The 14,648-nt window shown below is 40.0% G+C and overlaps 1 protein-coding gene across 1 annotated transcript; it reads right to left on the bottom strand.

Moving 5' to 3' along the window:
* Positions 1-204: 204 nt before the first annotated feature.
* ARF1 (auxin response factor 1) lies at positions 205-11,174 on the bottom strand. The gene is made up of 15 exons (XM_088943572.1): positions 10,518-11,174; positions 9,417-10,059; positions 8,532-8,647; positions 7,020-7,115; positions 6,834-6,890; positions 6,538-6,690; positions 6,353-6,437; positions 5,517-5,607; positions 5,251-5,415; positions 4,665-4,784; positions 4,502-4,577; positions 3,678-3,843; positions 3,070-3,581; positions 1,822-2,012; positions 205-825 (listed from the first exon to the last, which is right to left on the bottom strand). Exons 2-15 carry the CDS (start codon positions 9,460-9,462, stop codon positions 654-656), a joined length of 2,046 nt encoding a protein of 681 aa, XP_088799698.1. The 5' UTR covers positions 9,463-10,059; positions 10,518-11,174; the 3' UTR covers positions 205-653.
* Between the last annotated feature and the right edge of the window lie 3,474 nt (positions 11,175-14,648).

Here is a 14,648-nt window from a genome sequence, read left to right as displayed (position 1 = left end):
TGTATATCCACAAGGGCGTGACATCAACTCCCAACACAAAGCCAAGGACCAAATAGTGTGGCTGTGGGGGTCAGTTAAAATGTCAGATGGGGCCAGGGCGAAGATGGAGTGAACAAACCTCTATTTTCTTGTCCTACAAATTTTCAAGAAAAGAATCAACAGAGAGAGAAGACCGACACGAACACCAGCAAAAGCGCATCCACGTCACAGAATAAACCACCTGTTTACGTTTTACCTTTGCAGCATAATCGACAAATGTATCCTACCAACTTCACACAATCGACATCCCTACACTATGATATCTCAGACTTCTCAGTTACCAAGTTTCCCCCCAAAAATACAAGCAAAAAAGACTACATAAAGCCAAGAATTATAACAAAAAAAAAAAAGACGAACAAAAGATACAGGCAAACCACTTCCCAACCAATATGTGGTCAATATAGGCTAACCACCTCACCTCTCCCACTACACCCCAAACCAAACTGGACTCAACATGGGTTAACCGCCCCCTGTGCCAAGCCCTTCCAATCTGGTCCAGAATGAAAATATTTGAGAAGCGATGATGGAGGAGCTTCTCTTTTTTTTTTTTTCTTTTTCTATTTGTATTTTGTTCCGTCTCCCGAACTAAGAAAATAGTAATGGGTGCAGCCTTATTAACCATCAGACCCTATCACAGAAGACTGGTCCTCGTTACCGACTACTGCTTCTGTATCCAGTATGACTGGTTTGACTTCGGCACTCCCCGGAAGCTTCGTCTTGGCAGACAACCTCTTCACTTCCTCAGCTGTGTAGATGAAGATCTTCCTTGCCATGTTGATGAATTCACTGAGGAACAGCACATATATGCAAAAACCAACATTCAAGCTTACCAATCAGTAAAACAAAAGAACAATGTATAGAGAAAAAAAAGTGCAAAGCAAAACACCTTTTCATTTTAATTATGAAAATGTCATTAAACCCCAAGAAAACGTTTATTTCCTACCTACTAGACTTTGTGAGTTGTGACTGGAACTTGAAACTTGAGCAAATAAAGACTAGACGAACTACTAATAATGATCACATTCAACTGCAACTTAAAATGAGAAAAATGCCAGCCAAAGCAGTCTGGCCCCAACAATTGACATCCTGCCAAATTATAACTTACTGATTGGCTTTCTTCATTCTATAGTAGATCTGCAACAGACTAGAATGACCCCCCCCCAAACCAATCTGGGAAAGGGCAGATCTAGCGCATCCCTCCATTTCAAGGACACCTGGATGAATTACTAAATTCAACCAACTTCAAACCTTTAGTCCATTGGGTATTCTCAACAGAAGCAAGCTCCTAAAGTTGTATGATTGTAATAGCATATGCATGCTACCAAGATTTTAGGCTCAAATAATTTCAGACCCTTGGTCTGATGGAATTTTTCAAATTTCTAAATCTAAATTTTGTAAAAATGAAAATTTTAAATATTTTATAATAGTATTTTTCGTATTTATATAATTGGTTTATTATCATCTTAATATTATATCAAAAACTTTAGATGAAATAAATCACCAAAATTTCATCCTCAATATTCCCAAATGATATTTTGCATACTCCTAAGTTGCGACTCCAAAACCAAATCTTCATTTTCAAAGTTTTGCGAACATATAAAACTATGTTGTGGGCAGTGTTGTAATTCACCTTGTGTTTGTTTCAACACCCTATACTAGGGGTTGATATTTGTTATGTTCAGAAAAGTCATAGCTGAGTCTAACAAATTCTCATAACTAAGAAATGTCAGGGATTGAGTAATTAGTGCATAAAATAGAAATAGAGGCCCATTCACACTTAACTGCCAGGGGTCATCCCCAACCATCATCATGTCATCTTCATCATCAGTGTAAACAACTTGCCATTTCTTTTTCAGCCCACAGAGCTCGCCTTCAATGTTAAACATCTCTTCAAGCTTTCGGAGAAGGTCCTCATAGCAGTCAAACCGTTGCAAGTCAACAGCCCTTCCAACAGCCATCCCTTGCATGTGAACCTATACAATTATTGCATTAACGGTCTACATTTAGTATCTAATAGTCAAAAGCCACTTATTGCATGTCAACCTCTCTACCATTCCAACAAAGATGGATGAATGCACTCACTCATGGAAACATGCCTTTTATACCATGTCCGGTGCCCACAGGCATGGATAATAAGAGAAAAAAAAAAAAACTACCATCCAAGAAAAATGGCATTTCATTTTGAGAGAAATGCCATGTCTGGTGCCCACAGGCAGTCTATTTTCCCATTTGCTCACCTACCCAGTCCATCCCATTCCACCAGTTACAAAGATTTGTCTCCCAAGACATCAACCTTTGAGGGAGTTCTGAACATTCTCTTTTATCAGATGACTAGTAAGGCCAACACTAGCTTCACAGGAGTGCCCAAAAATAGCATTTCCATGACCAAAGGACAAAATGCAACATCCAGAGGGCTCCAAGATCGACATGGACTGTGATACTAGAATTGCTCAGACTGATTGACATGTTCAACTTAAGGCTTTGTACATGAGAATGTTGTTTTTCTAACTTGCCCCACGAATAGAAGAATGAAGATAGGAACACATATCTTTTAATCCTTTACCTACTAAACTACTGCATGTAAGATTCCAGTGTATCTAGATTCCTTTCCTTCTCTAAATGAATCATCTATCAAAAACCCATGACCAAAAATCCCTTCCCCCTTCACAGAAGGGTTAAAACTATCAGGGAATATGATAATCTTCAAAGGATATCTTATACGCTCTTGTATACCACAGTAGCCTAATTTAGTTATTTTACATTAGGAAAAGTATAAGAGGCTACCATTGAAAGATTCTATCTCGCAGGTCTGATATAAAATGGTAACTCAATTAATCATGTCAGTGACAAACAACAATCGACATGGATCTGTCCTAGGAATTGATCTTGGAGGCCATTTGATAATGGCTGAAGTGACAGCTGAATGACAAGTTGGTAGCAGCCTTTTTGCTCAAGTACTCTGGATAAAGGATTATTATATTCCAGGTTGAAGAATGCATTTCCTGAAAGTGGATGCAGTGCCTAAATTACCTTAGTGCAACTTCGAGTTTGTCTGCTTTGCATCTCTTGTGGTGGAGACCTCAGGCATGATTTCTCAGGTTCACTGCTTACTGCATGATTATCCGATCGATTGATATTTGATGGCTGAGATTGCCTGTCAGAATCAGCATCCATAGAAGGAGCAGGTTGATCTTCACCAATTCCGGAGAGAGTAACCACCGGTGAGGTTTCCTCCAAAGTGGAGTTGTCGACAAGCTGAATCCCAAATAGACGATAGCCACTAGAAGTCTCCTGTCGCTTTTCACCAGATTCTCTATTAATGGCTTGGGTAACAGACTCAGCTGGAGCTTCTGCTCTGTTAGACCAATTCACTGGATTACTGGTCACAGCAGCTGGAGAACTATTTCCATTGAATCCCAGGGAATTGGCCTTAGTGACTGAGGAGAAGAGGGATGTTGAATTGGGTGATGGATACAGATCTCGGCCACGGTGTAGACCAGAATATGAAAAAGTAGAAGACTCAACTGGAGATTTCCACATTCCTGAACACATGTAGAATAAAATCTTTCCCCTTACAATCACTGTGGAGAGAGAGAGAGAGAGAGAGAGAGAGAGAGACTAAAAGCAAGCATTCTTACCAAAAACTGAAACATCTGATGTTGGAGGAGGTAAAACTGGTGGCCGTGCCCTTTTATTCCTCTGCACTGGCTGAGAGGTTGAAGGAGCAGTTGCCACAAGTGGCTCCAATTCCCATGGTGAAACTCTATCTGGTCGTGGAATTGATGAAGGTTCATCCCATTGAACCTAACATGGGGATAATCAATCAAATTTCAAGGTAGAGAGATGTCATGCCACAGTTATTTGAATGCTAATCTATGGGTGCAATTTGGGTGGGCTTAGATTGAACATTTATAAAAATTTTAAGGGATCAGATATAGTGTAAATTCTTCAAATTGAGTACCCAACTTATTACAATCATACCACAATTATGGGAAATCACATGCAAGACTATCAAATACCCAACTTGTGGCCCTACAATCCCACCACAATTACGGAAAACGGAAAACCACAGGCAAGACTATCAAAATTTGACACTCAAACTGAAAGGATAAGACTCAACAAATTTTCCAAAAGTAAGCAGGTTAAAGCCATCATAACATCTTTTCGAGGCTCTTAGGGAGGCCTTGGTGCATAGAATTCATGCCCAAGACATGTGAAATAAAACCCCAGGTGGGCCAAAAAAAATCCATCTTGTATGGGACTTCTAGTTGCAACGATGAGAACAAAGCACATGTGAAAGGTGAAAGAAATCTTTGATATCTGATGGTCAAACAGGATGTTAAAGCACCTGCCTAATTAGCATTAACCCCGGAGCCAAATGCTGCCATGAAATGCATGTAACAAAATATCTTGTGGAGAGACTTCAAGCTAAATAAAAGCTTAAAAACAGAAACACATTTACCTTTAAGGATCTCCACTCAGTATCTGCCCACCATGGTGATGCATTTTCCCCAACACCAATTATGGTACCGCTGAATCTGTTGAAGTAAAAAAGAAGCAAGCCGATCCATAAATGTTACTTAGCTTAACATAAATAAAATTGAGCATTTCAATACCCTATATACCTTCTTTCAGGAGCTTCCTCACCCTCAAATCTCATCTTAAACCTCATCCCAACAGATAGCTTGTGGTTTCGAGCTTCAAGGTACTTGTTGACACTTATGATAAACTCAGACCTACTCGTCCTGGCAAAGCAAGTTCAGCAATTTTTTTATCAATAACAGAAAATTTTCATGTGGTTCAGCAAAACATTGTATTATTCCAATCTAACAAACAGCAATAATTAATAACAAGATAAGGGAAATTTTCAGAAACTTGACAATCCAAAAACTGGTAAGTGACTTGGTTATCCAAATATGATTCACGCAATTTCAATCCAGAGAACAGCTTAGATTTTTTTTGATAGATAAGAAACTACCAAACATAAGATTTTTTTTGATAGATAAGAAACTACCAAACATAAGATTTTTTTTTCATCAGGTGCTTTTAACACTCAAAACTTGTGAAAAATCATGTGGATAAGCACATTAAATATTCAAAAGATATAGATGTTTCACCTGTCCCAAAATAAAAGGAAAAAGGAAAACAGTGCGATCCCTTAACAACCCTGTGAAAAACTGAGATGCACAAAAGAGAAAAGAGCTACCAAACCTTGGCTTGTAGAATACAGAAAAAAGAGTTCCAGTTGCAATGGCATGAGATGCAGTAGCTAGAACCCCAAGATGCATGCTGTGGCTTGATATGACAGATGATGGCATATTGTTTAACTGTCTCATGAGCCTCCTCACTCCGACACGCAACTCTCCATTTTCACCTCTGATAATAAAAAATAATAATAAGTTAGATGCAACAAATTAATGAACTGAATGGAAATAAAGTTGGAACATACTAATTGCATTTTGTGTGCTAAAACTTGCCTTAGGAATATAAATGCATCACCAGCTACTAATCTCTTGGAACTAACAAAGACACTCCACCCTGTAGTTAGTAGGTGGCGCCTGGGTTGCCCTGCAAGTAATGTTTAGCATTCTAGATTTAGCATTTTAGGTAATAACCAATGCTAACAAGTTGGTATCAGAACAAGCTAAGATAACAAGTTACTAAAATGATCTTCTAATTCAAATCAGCATGAAACTGCTGTAGGTAAAGATCCATATCAATGCATGACATGCAAGCTATATAAAAAAGCCAACTATCCTACCAAACAAATTTTGGATGAAAAGTCATCATGTTATCTGAAATGAACACCCATTTTTCATCATGCTGCCATTTTGCACAGCATGATGAAACAAGTGAACATACCTTCCTTCAACCATGTTTTTAATCAATTTTCTTGTTGCACCTACACACCAAGGCCCTAGGGCAACTTACTAGTAGTGCTGTCTCTGAAGCAACTTGACACACCATTGTATTTCAAGATCTTTTGAGGCTGAATCCCTAACTCGGATGTATTCCAAGATTAACTTAACGAATTCAGACACTCAATCTAATCAACAGCTATCAAATCCTTCTATCAAAGTCACCTTTACAAACATAGAAACCATAGTTGTAGAGTATTTTAGATTGTTTCCCCTCCTTAGGGATTATTCTTTGTAGATTTCAACCACTTGAGTTGCGAGTTTGTGTGCGTTCCCAGCATAGAAAACCCAATAGACAAATAATATCTTTACTTGCATGTTTGTTCTATATCTCAGACAGCCATCATTTAAACTAAAGACATTAAAATAAACAAGTTGACTACAAAGAGAACTACCTCGAAAAATATGACGAAAATGCCATTCATTTCCATGCAGATCTGTTGCAACCAATTCCTGCCAAGGTGGATGCTGGGACATATCCTAAAAAGATGGAAAGACCCAAAGTTGGATAAAAGAAGACAAAGCTAACTGCAGTATTAAAGATCAAAAAATGAATAGAACATTTATCATAGAAGCTCACCAATGGTGGCAGGCAATCATCTGCATGCCTCCTAAGAACAGAGAAACCTCCATGCGTGCTTGTGTCAGAAGCAGTTAGTGTCTTGCAAAAAGAATGGACTGTGCATCTTGGAGGTTCAGGTAATGGAGGATCTGGGCTGGTGACCTCACTTTGCTGATCCTCAGTGAAGCACAAAAATTATATTAGCAGACAAAAACACACAAAAAGGAAATAGATAAGGGAGAAAAATGGCACAAATGATGGTTAGAATTAGAACTTAGGGATCAAAATGATCAAAGAAGAACAGAAGAACTTACATCTGATTCAGGGAGCAGGGTAATCTGGGCATAGACTTCATCTGTTTCTGGTTCAGCCTACATTTCCAAAAAGAAAAAAAAAATGCCAAGTGATGCAAAAACAAAGGAAGAACAAGGAGTATTCTGGTTTTGCAAAAAAATGAAAAAAATAAATAAAAGAATGGAAAGCAATCCCGGTATAATTACCCGAAGCTGCACATGAACCACTTGGCAAAGTATTTTAGATGGCAAATTGAATGATGGCATCTGCTGATCCAGCCCTTGATGTGTTGATGCTTCAAGCTTTAAAATGACATAAAAGGCAAACAAAGTCAGTACAAAACCAAAACCAAGGTTAGTTACTCCCTTAATGCAAGAAAGGATGGAAACACCTTTAAGTTCTGCTTGGATTGGGAAGGTCAAGTTAGCAAATAAACAAGGATCAATGGGGGAATCTAAGTTGCTCGCAGAGCCAGTTTATAATATTGGGCAGGTAATCATGGACAAAGCATACATGTACAATGCACTAATACTAGTTTTCTGCACACCAAGTTGGCAGTTGCACAAATTGCAGAAAAAGAAGAAAGCAAGCTATTGCTTCTGATGAACAATCACAGGTGCATTCCCCCCTCTGGTGTAAGATCTTTTATGTAAGAATTTACTCATGGAAAGAGTGGTGGAAGAAAAGAATGGAAGGAAAAGACAGCAGCAAAATATGAAAGGTGAAAAATGGACAAAGAAACCACCATATCCCAAAGATTTTCTGTAAGCTGCAAAACCTAGAGAGACATGAACTGCCTCTTTGAATGTCAATGTGGTTGGGAGGTGAAAAAAAAAAACCAATAGGTGAAGACTTGTTTTCTGCAATGCCCCCATATTGAGTTACTGTATGTGGATGGTGCAGCAAGAGAAAATCCAAGTGATGAAGGAGATGGCAGTCTAACATGAAATAGTGAAGGGAAACTGGTCCTGGCCTCCTCACATTGTTATGGAAGGGTAACATATATAACATCAAAGCACATCCATTCTAAGATAGAATACAGTACAGTGAAGAGCTGGGCCTAAACCATAATAACAGTGCAAGATTAGACTCAAATTCTTGTTGATATCGCATTGCAAAAAACAGCACTCCATGGAGCTTGTAGTATTGGGAAACTTGGGTACAATATCAGGCAAATAATCTCCAGATGGATGCCAACCACACACTCAGGGAGGGAAATAAGCTAGCTGATATGATTTCCAACCTCAATGCAACAGAAAACAATCATTTAGCAATATAGGATGGTCAATCTGGAATACCCTACCTCCTCAGGTTCAATTATATAACAATTGGAAAGACATAAAAAATCACGGCCATTGTACTCAATATTATATTACCATGTTTCTGTCTAGGGGTCAGGTTTCATGTCCCCCAACCCCAGCCACCAACCTGTAATTCTTTTTTCCACTTAATAAAATTTCAGGGATAGTTTGCATGGCATGTAGGAGAGTCTGCCCTCAGGGTAACTCCCTGTCAAACCATCCACACAAGCTCCTATTTTTTTTCTTTTATTTTTTAGTGGAGGAAGTTTGGGAGTGGGTAGGGGAGCCTCTTTCCATGTATTAAAGTCCTGCCTGAAGCTCCATGGTCATTGCCTTTCTTTGGTCACAAAAATGTTATATAAGAGATGCTCTAGTTTCATTTCATTGCAATAAGGTGGACAGAAACTTAAATTTTACCTGTTCCATATGACCTTGAGGGAAGTAGTATACTCGTTCTCCTTCGCGAGGTACAGTGACCAATGGTCCGGCACAGGCATGCCACAGTTCCTTGTACAAAAGATCGCTGGAGGACCCTATGAAGAATAGCCAAAGGGGGAAGTTTAAATAATATTGCATAAAACAAGAGAAAGAAAGGAAGATATTAAGCACAGAAAAGGAACAGCCAAAACTAGGTTAAGTTTGAAAAGTTTGAACACCATTTACAAATTCAAGTAAGATATTTGCAGCTTGCGTTAAAGAATATGCAAGTTGAAGAAAATAGAACCGATGTCCAAATCAACATAATGGAATGCAAAACCCTAAGAAATCGGAGGTAATTAGGTGGAAGATTTTTTTTTTAGGAATTATTAAGGGGAGAAATTTTTTTTTTTTTTGAGGAATTATTAAAGGGGAGGATTAAAGCAAAGAATTAGGAGAAATTAAAAGTAAAGAACCAGGGAAAGAGAATTATCTTAAAGACATCGTTAAGCAGGAATAGAAGATTAGGGACAACTTTAAGGGAGTTGTTTGAAAGAACAGAACAAGATGGAAGCCGTATAACCAGACAACAGAACTATTTAGGATACATTGTTAAACAGCCCCTTAAAATCACAAAGTCTGGACATGGATCTTTTGAAGGAACAGTCCCTACAACTTTTGAGAACATATGACAGAAAATCAATATTTCTCTTTCGTATAAAAAGGTCTCAAAGAAAATTATGCATTCCTCGCGGATAGTCAAACAACAAGTATTAAAATAGGGATCCTAGATGATTTATTTATGCATGTAACATAATTCCTACATATACAGCTTTCTTTTTTGCGCAAGAGAGAGAGAGGGAGAGGGACAGAGTAAGCCCAAACCTGAGTTAGGTCCTCCGGATGATTGATTTAAAGCAGCCATTTCCATGGAAGAGCGATAATGAAGTCCACAAAAGTCCACGATCTACGACAATTCCCCAACCAAAAGCCGTAAATTCAAGTCAAATTCGACAAAGTCTCAGAACCTGTCGCCCAATCACTCGCCTCAAGCCTTCAACTACCCCATCCCTTTTGTGGGAGAGGATTTTTCATACAGAGAAGAGAAAGCCTCCTTCTATGCCAAGGTTATTATTTCCAGAGGACAGGAAGCTTTTAATATTCTTACCAACCAAGACTAGTTTCAGTACTCGAAATTTCAAGTTTCCAACACTGTTCCCCTATTATTTACTCTCTCCCAAAACCTCTTTAATAACCGACGCAGTAAAAACTGAACCTTGATCTCGATGCAATTTACACAAACATCTTCTGGAAATGCCTAAAGACGAACTGGACACATAATATAACGCTGGTGATTGTGCAACGGCTTGTTAATCGATTATAAATGTGTCAGATTGTTCCGACTCCACTTCGAATAAAACCCTCTTAACTCCTCCTTAAATGCGCAAAGATGTTCGATCTTTAACTCTGATTGATCTTCAAGAGCTGGATTCTGCTATTCTTCTTTTACGTTTAGAAGTGGCAAAGTCTGCAAGGATAAAACGAGCTTTTCAAGAAAAAATTGCAGAAAATGCTGAACTAACAAAAGAAATCCCGATCAGATGCACCAAGATGCCCGATCGTTCATATTTCCCCCTCTATATACATTCTTTTTGCACCAAACATTTCTAAGAAAAAGTGAAAATTTTCAGACACAGGAGAGAAAATGCTTATAAGAACGACTAAGTGCAAGGAGATTCTACTCAAGACGGGCAAATTTGAACCGATTTTGACCGGAAGGACGCGGTGAGATGCTATAGCTTTAGAGCTTCCCGTGGAGAAATCAACCGCCGTAAAGTACGAACAGGTGGAATCTTCCACAGAAAAGTCTCCTCTTGGTCGCGAACGGGGGAAAACGAAATGAAATCAATAGATTCAAAGAAATTTTCCCCTTTTTTGCTTTCAGAAACGTAGAATCTCCGGAACTACCCAGAGTCCAGACGTTACCTCTATAAAAGTCAAGCTTCCTCCAACCGCAATCCGCTAGAATATGCTCAAGAGTCTCAGATAGTCCGGCCTCTCCCCGACCGAAAACCCTAAAATACTCCTCCTTCTCCTGACGAGAACAGCCTCGGTTCCTCCAAATTCTCCAAGAAGATCTCAAGATTTACCGGGTTAAAAAAACGGAATACCACAAATCCACAGCTCGATCGCCGAGAAAAATCTCGCTCCAATTTCGATTCCTGAAACACCCGAACAATGATCCCCGAGATTTAAGAAAACGAGATGAAATAAAGAGAGACGGATCGAAGAGCGTCCAAAGTTGATCGACGTTTAACGATGCGGAGCCTACACCTCCTCTGCAAAATCGCTGTCCCTCTGCAACTTCTGCAGCTGCTATTGCTGCTGCTACCTCTTTTTCACTTCAGCTTTTCCTCCGGAGAGACACCCAATGCTTCTCTCTCTCTCCTACTTTCTCTCTCTAAATACTTCTTGCTTTTTCTTCATTAATTTTTTATTTAAATTCTCATTTGCTTATCAAGGCTTTCTCTCTCGAGGTGTCAAGGCCAACCGATGAGTGCGCAATGCGCACAATCTTCTCAGTAGAAAACACCGACCCAAAGCGTGCCCTGAAACCCCTACAAGCTTCCTCTCCACGCGCAAAAAGAAGTAAAAACAATATATATTAAAGAAATAACAAAAATAATATAAAATAAACCAAGAAAATTACTTCACTTTCTCACATGGATACGCTATTTTATTACCCCCCCCCCATTTTGTGCCAAAATTACGGTGTTGCCACCACCCTTTACCAGCAGTCGAGTCACACGGGCGGCACGCTGCAGCAACCCGGACCCACCAGGCATTGATGAGTAACATCCATGAGATTTCTAGTGAAATTTGATCTCGTACAGCTAAACCCTTCTTTGCCATAGAAGAATCCAAATGGACTGCAACTGTTTGATTTTTTCTGATTCAGCATGTCTCCTCGAGTGGGACCCATATGGTCCGGCTCCGAAGATCATATGGCTGAGATCACATCGCTACGACTAAATATAACTGTATGGACGCGTACTGGGTCAATTAATGTGGCTACAAAATCGAAGGGCTCTGCAGTCATCTACGTCAAATGAATCTTGACCATGCAGGTCCTCTGAGGGTGGGACCCAATTCAACATTGGGTCCGGATACTCTGCCCGCTGCCCACGTGTGCCGTGCATGGCTGTCGGCACTTGGGCAATGCACCAGTTCCCTGCCCTAGCTTTAGGGGGAAAGAGGAAAACATTCCAAATGGGACTCCCATCCAAGATTCCCAGGGGCATTTCCGTCTCGAGACGTTCTTCTCAAAAATATAAGATAGGCGAATTACAAAAAACACCCCACCTGCTTTTGGTGAAACAACAAATTGGCAGGCTGTCTCAACGGGCAATTTTATGCAATGACCAGGGGTAACTCGGTCCAAGGAACTATGTTTCTCCACTTTTGCGAGAACCCACTTTAAAAGGTCGGCAAAAATATGGCAAATTGACAATGCCCCCCCCCCCCCAATGTAGACCATGTGACATAAATGAAAGGAGTAATTAATGGTTGGTAATCCCGGGTTGAAACGGGTTTGTAACGCCGTTAAGGATTGACGGTGACGGTGACGTATGGGCTGGATAAATAAATGATTTTTAATTAGTGTCTGGGTAGGAGCAGGCAGAGAGGGGCGGCCAGTGATATTCCGGCAAAGGAGTGGAGGGATTTCATTTAAGCGGAATCTTTCTCTGTAATTAGTGGGTTAATTAAATAATTAGGTGATTAAGCTAAGCTAACCTTTATAAATAATGGAAAGCAATAATTATTAGTTTGGGTAGGGCCCACAAGATAAGGTTCCTGAGAAGCAGCAGGTACATCTGTCTCGAGTTCAGGCTCCAGAGGAGTCAGTGAGACAGAGAGGATGGGAGAGCGGGAAGGCTAGTGGGCTTTTATCACGAACCACGAGGCCCACCTTTTCCTTTTTTATCTCGTACGTTCACTTCACATGAACCAAATAATCCCGCCTCCCGGGGTAAAGAAGGAGGTGGGGGCCTGCCTAGTGGCTCAGCTGTACGATCGTCCAGGAAGCCTGATCTCGACGACCAGGAATCTTCCACGCTGCTCCTAGTGGTGACAGGCTGCAAGTTGGCCCCGCGCTATTAAATTAAGGGTGACGGTCTGCTGTGAAACAGCCTAACCCATTCGTTAGGTTCCACGTGTCAATGATCGAGGGGGCCACAGGTTGCCTCAGTTCCCACGGGTTACTGCTCCAAAGAGAGCGCGTTCGTTAAGATTCATGAGGACACGTGGCGTCAGATTAATGGATTGGACTTTTTAAGACTGGATGGAGAATCAATCAATTGCGGATGCACGGCCGATCGAGATGGTTCCTTGCGGAATGGACAATCGGAATCAAGCACATGATTCCTTCATACGGCACAAGAACGGAGTTATATTTTTCACTGGCGCTGTGCTGTCAATGGGTCAGGGCTGGTGCGGATCTGAATAGATCCGAAACCGACCCGATACTCATGAGGACACGTGGCTTCCAATCGACAGCTATACTTAATAAGCGGTAGTTCTTTACAAAGCTCGAGCTGGGCCCATTTAAATTTAGGCAAAACCTGAACCCCAGCCCAGCTCATAACAAGTTAACATATTTGTACATTATATTCGGTCCGGGTCATAATTGGTTCGGAACAACCAAAACCGATCCCACCCCAATTTCATCGGAACATGTAATGCAATGCTCGTATAGCATCCAGCACAAATTGGGAACTTTAGTCCATGTGTTAAATTCATGGAGAGATATTCCCAACATGCGATTGGATTTTCATGCTTTCATATTGTGTGTAGAGTTGCCATTTGCAAGGAATCCCTTTGTTACTTAGACCCTATATAATAAGGTCGGTTTAGTTGCGGTCTGTTGGGATGGCTTAACCGGTTGAGTTGGGATTATTGTAGCCCGAATTCCAGCTTCACGTCTTGGGATATACTTAGTCTTGCCTCTAAGGCCTCATTCGTCTACCAATATCAAGGGGTTAGCCTCATTATTCAGTATAATGGGTCCTATGAAAAGATTATTTCTAAAAGAGTATCAACTCCCCACGTAATCAATACTCTCCTAGGTGAGTGGGTAAGTTGCATACTCACCTGCCAAAAAAGCATCAAAATCTCCTCCTAAGTCTTAACCCGAGTAAGCATTGGTGCAAAAACACTGGCATTGCAACTTGCTCGGGAATCATTTTGCCTAGGCGAATGCACATTACTTGCGTATTGAAAAACAAATGAGGTCTCACTTGGATGCAATTTTTGGTCGAATTAGGTTTTGTTGAGGCCAACCCTTGCCTAAACCAATGTAATGAACCCATAACTAACATGAAGTGTTGATCTGTCTTGTTTCCTTGCTCAGTCTTTGTGTGTGGTCTTAGCTTTATTTAGCTGTTAGTTTTCTATTGTTTTTTTTTTTTCTTTGTGTTTGGTTCTATGGTTTCAGCCTTTCTTTGTTTTAGTGAATATATATTCTACCAAGAAAAGGTGTTGGTCCCTCAAGGCTAATTTTCATATTATTTTTTATATAAATATAGTCAAGGAAAAGGGCCTTCATTACTTCATTGTAGCAAAGACCTGGGACTGGGATCTATTCTCGTTGCAACCAAAGTTGGGGATTTTTAACATAATGGAGGGTGAGCTACCCCCTCGTTGTATGGCCAAGTATCAAATTCCATGGAACAATAAAAGGACTAAGAACATTATGATCCGTTTGGTTGTTGAGAAAGGATGAGATGAGAAATGATGGGATGAGAAGGAATGGGATGGGAAAAGAATAATTTTTTTTCTCAGTTTTACATCCTGTATTTGTTTCTCAAGAAAGAATATGCTTAGGATTCATTTTCTTGCATTTGTTTCTTGAGAAAATTTATTAGTTGTGCAATGTGATATTATCAATTGTTAGGCATTGTTCACACCAACAAAAGCAATAATATGATACATTCACTGACATGTACGTGTGTTTTTGCCACATGGCATAAGTAAAATAGTTTGTATTCCATTCATTGCCACGTGACAACCAAATTTGATAAAACGATTGTTCGTATTCCCATTTGTCTCTTATCGCAC

Source organism: Nelumbo lutea, chromosome 5 (genome assembly GCF_056320005.1).
Source record: "Nelumbo lutea isolate HS-2025 chromosome 5, American lotus-T2T, whole genome shotgun sequence".
In the NCBI taxonomy this organism is placed as follows: domain Eukaryota; kingdom Viridiplantae; phylum Streptophyta; class Magnoliopsida; order Proteales; family Nelumbonaceae; genus Nelumbo; species Nelumbo lutea.
Note: the sequence above shows the minus strand (reverse complement) of the source record. Positions and strands in the feature narration are given on the sequence as shown.

Bases quoted from the DNA above. Each gene is read 5' to 3' on its own strand.
- ARF1 (XM_088943572.1), bottom strand. From the start codon at position 9,462: ATGGAAATGGCTGCTTTAAATCAATCATCCGGAGGACCTAACTCAG. The intron at 3,844-4,501 runs GTAAATGTGTTT...TCCCCATGTTAG, and splicing joins CTGAGTGGAGATCCTTAAAG to GTTCAATGGGATGAACCTTC. The intron at 826-1,821 runs GTTAAGTGTGAA...GCTGTTCCTCAG, and splicing joins GTTGGGGATGACCCCTGGCA to TGAATTCATCAACATGGCAA.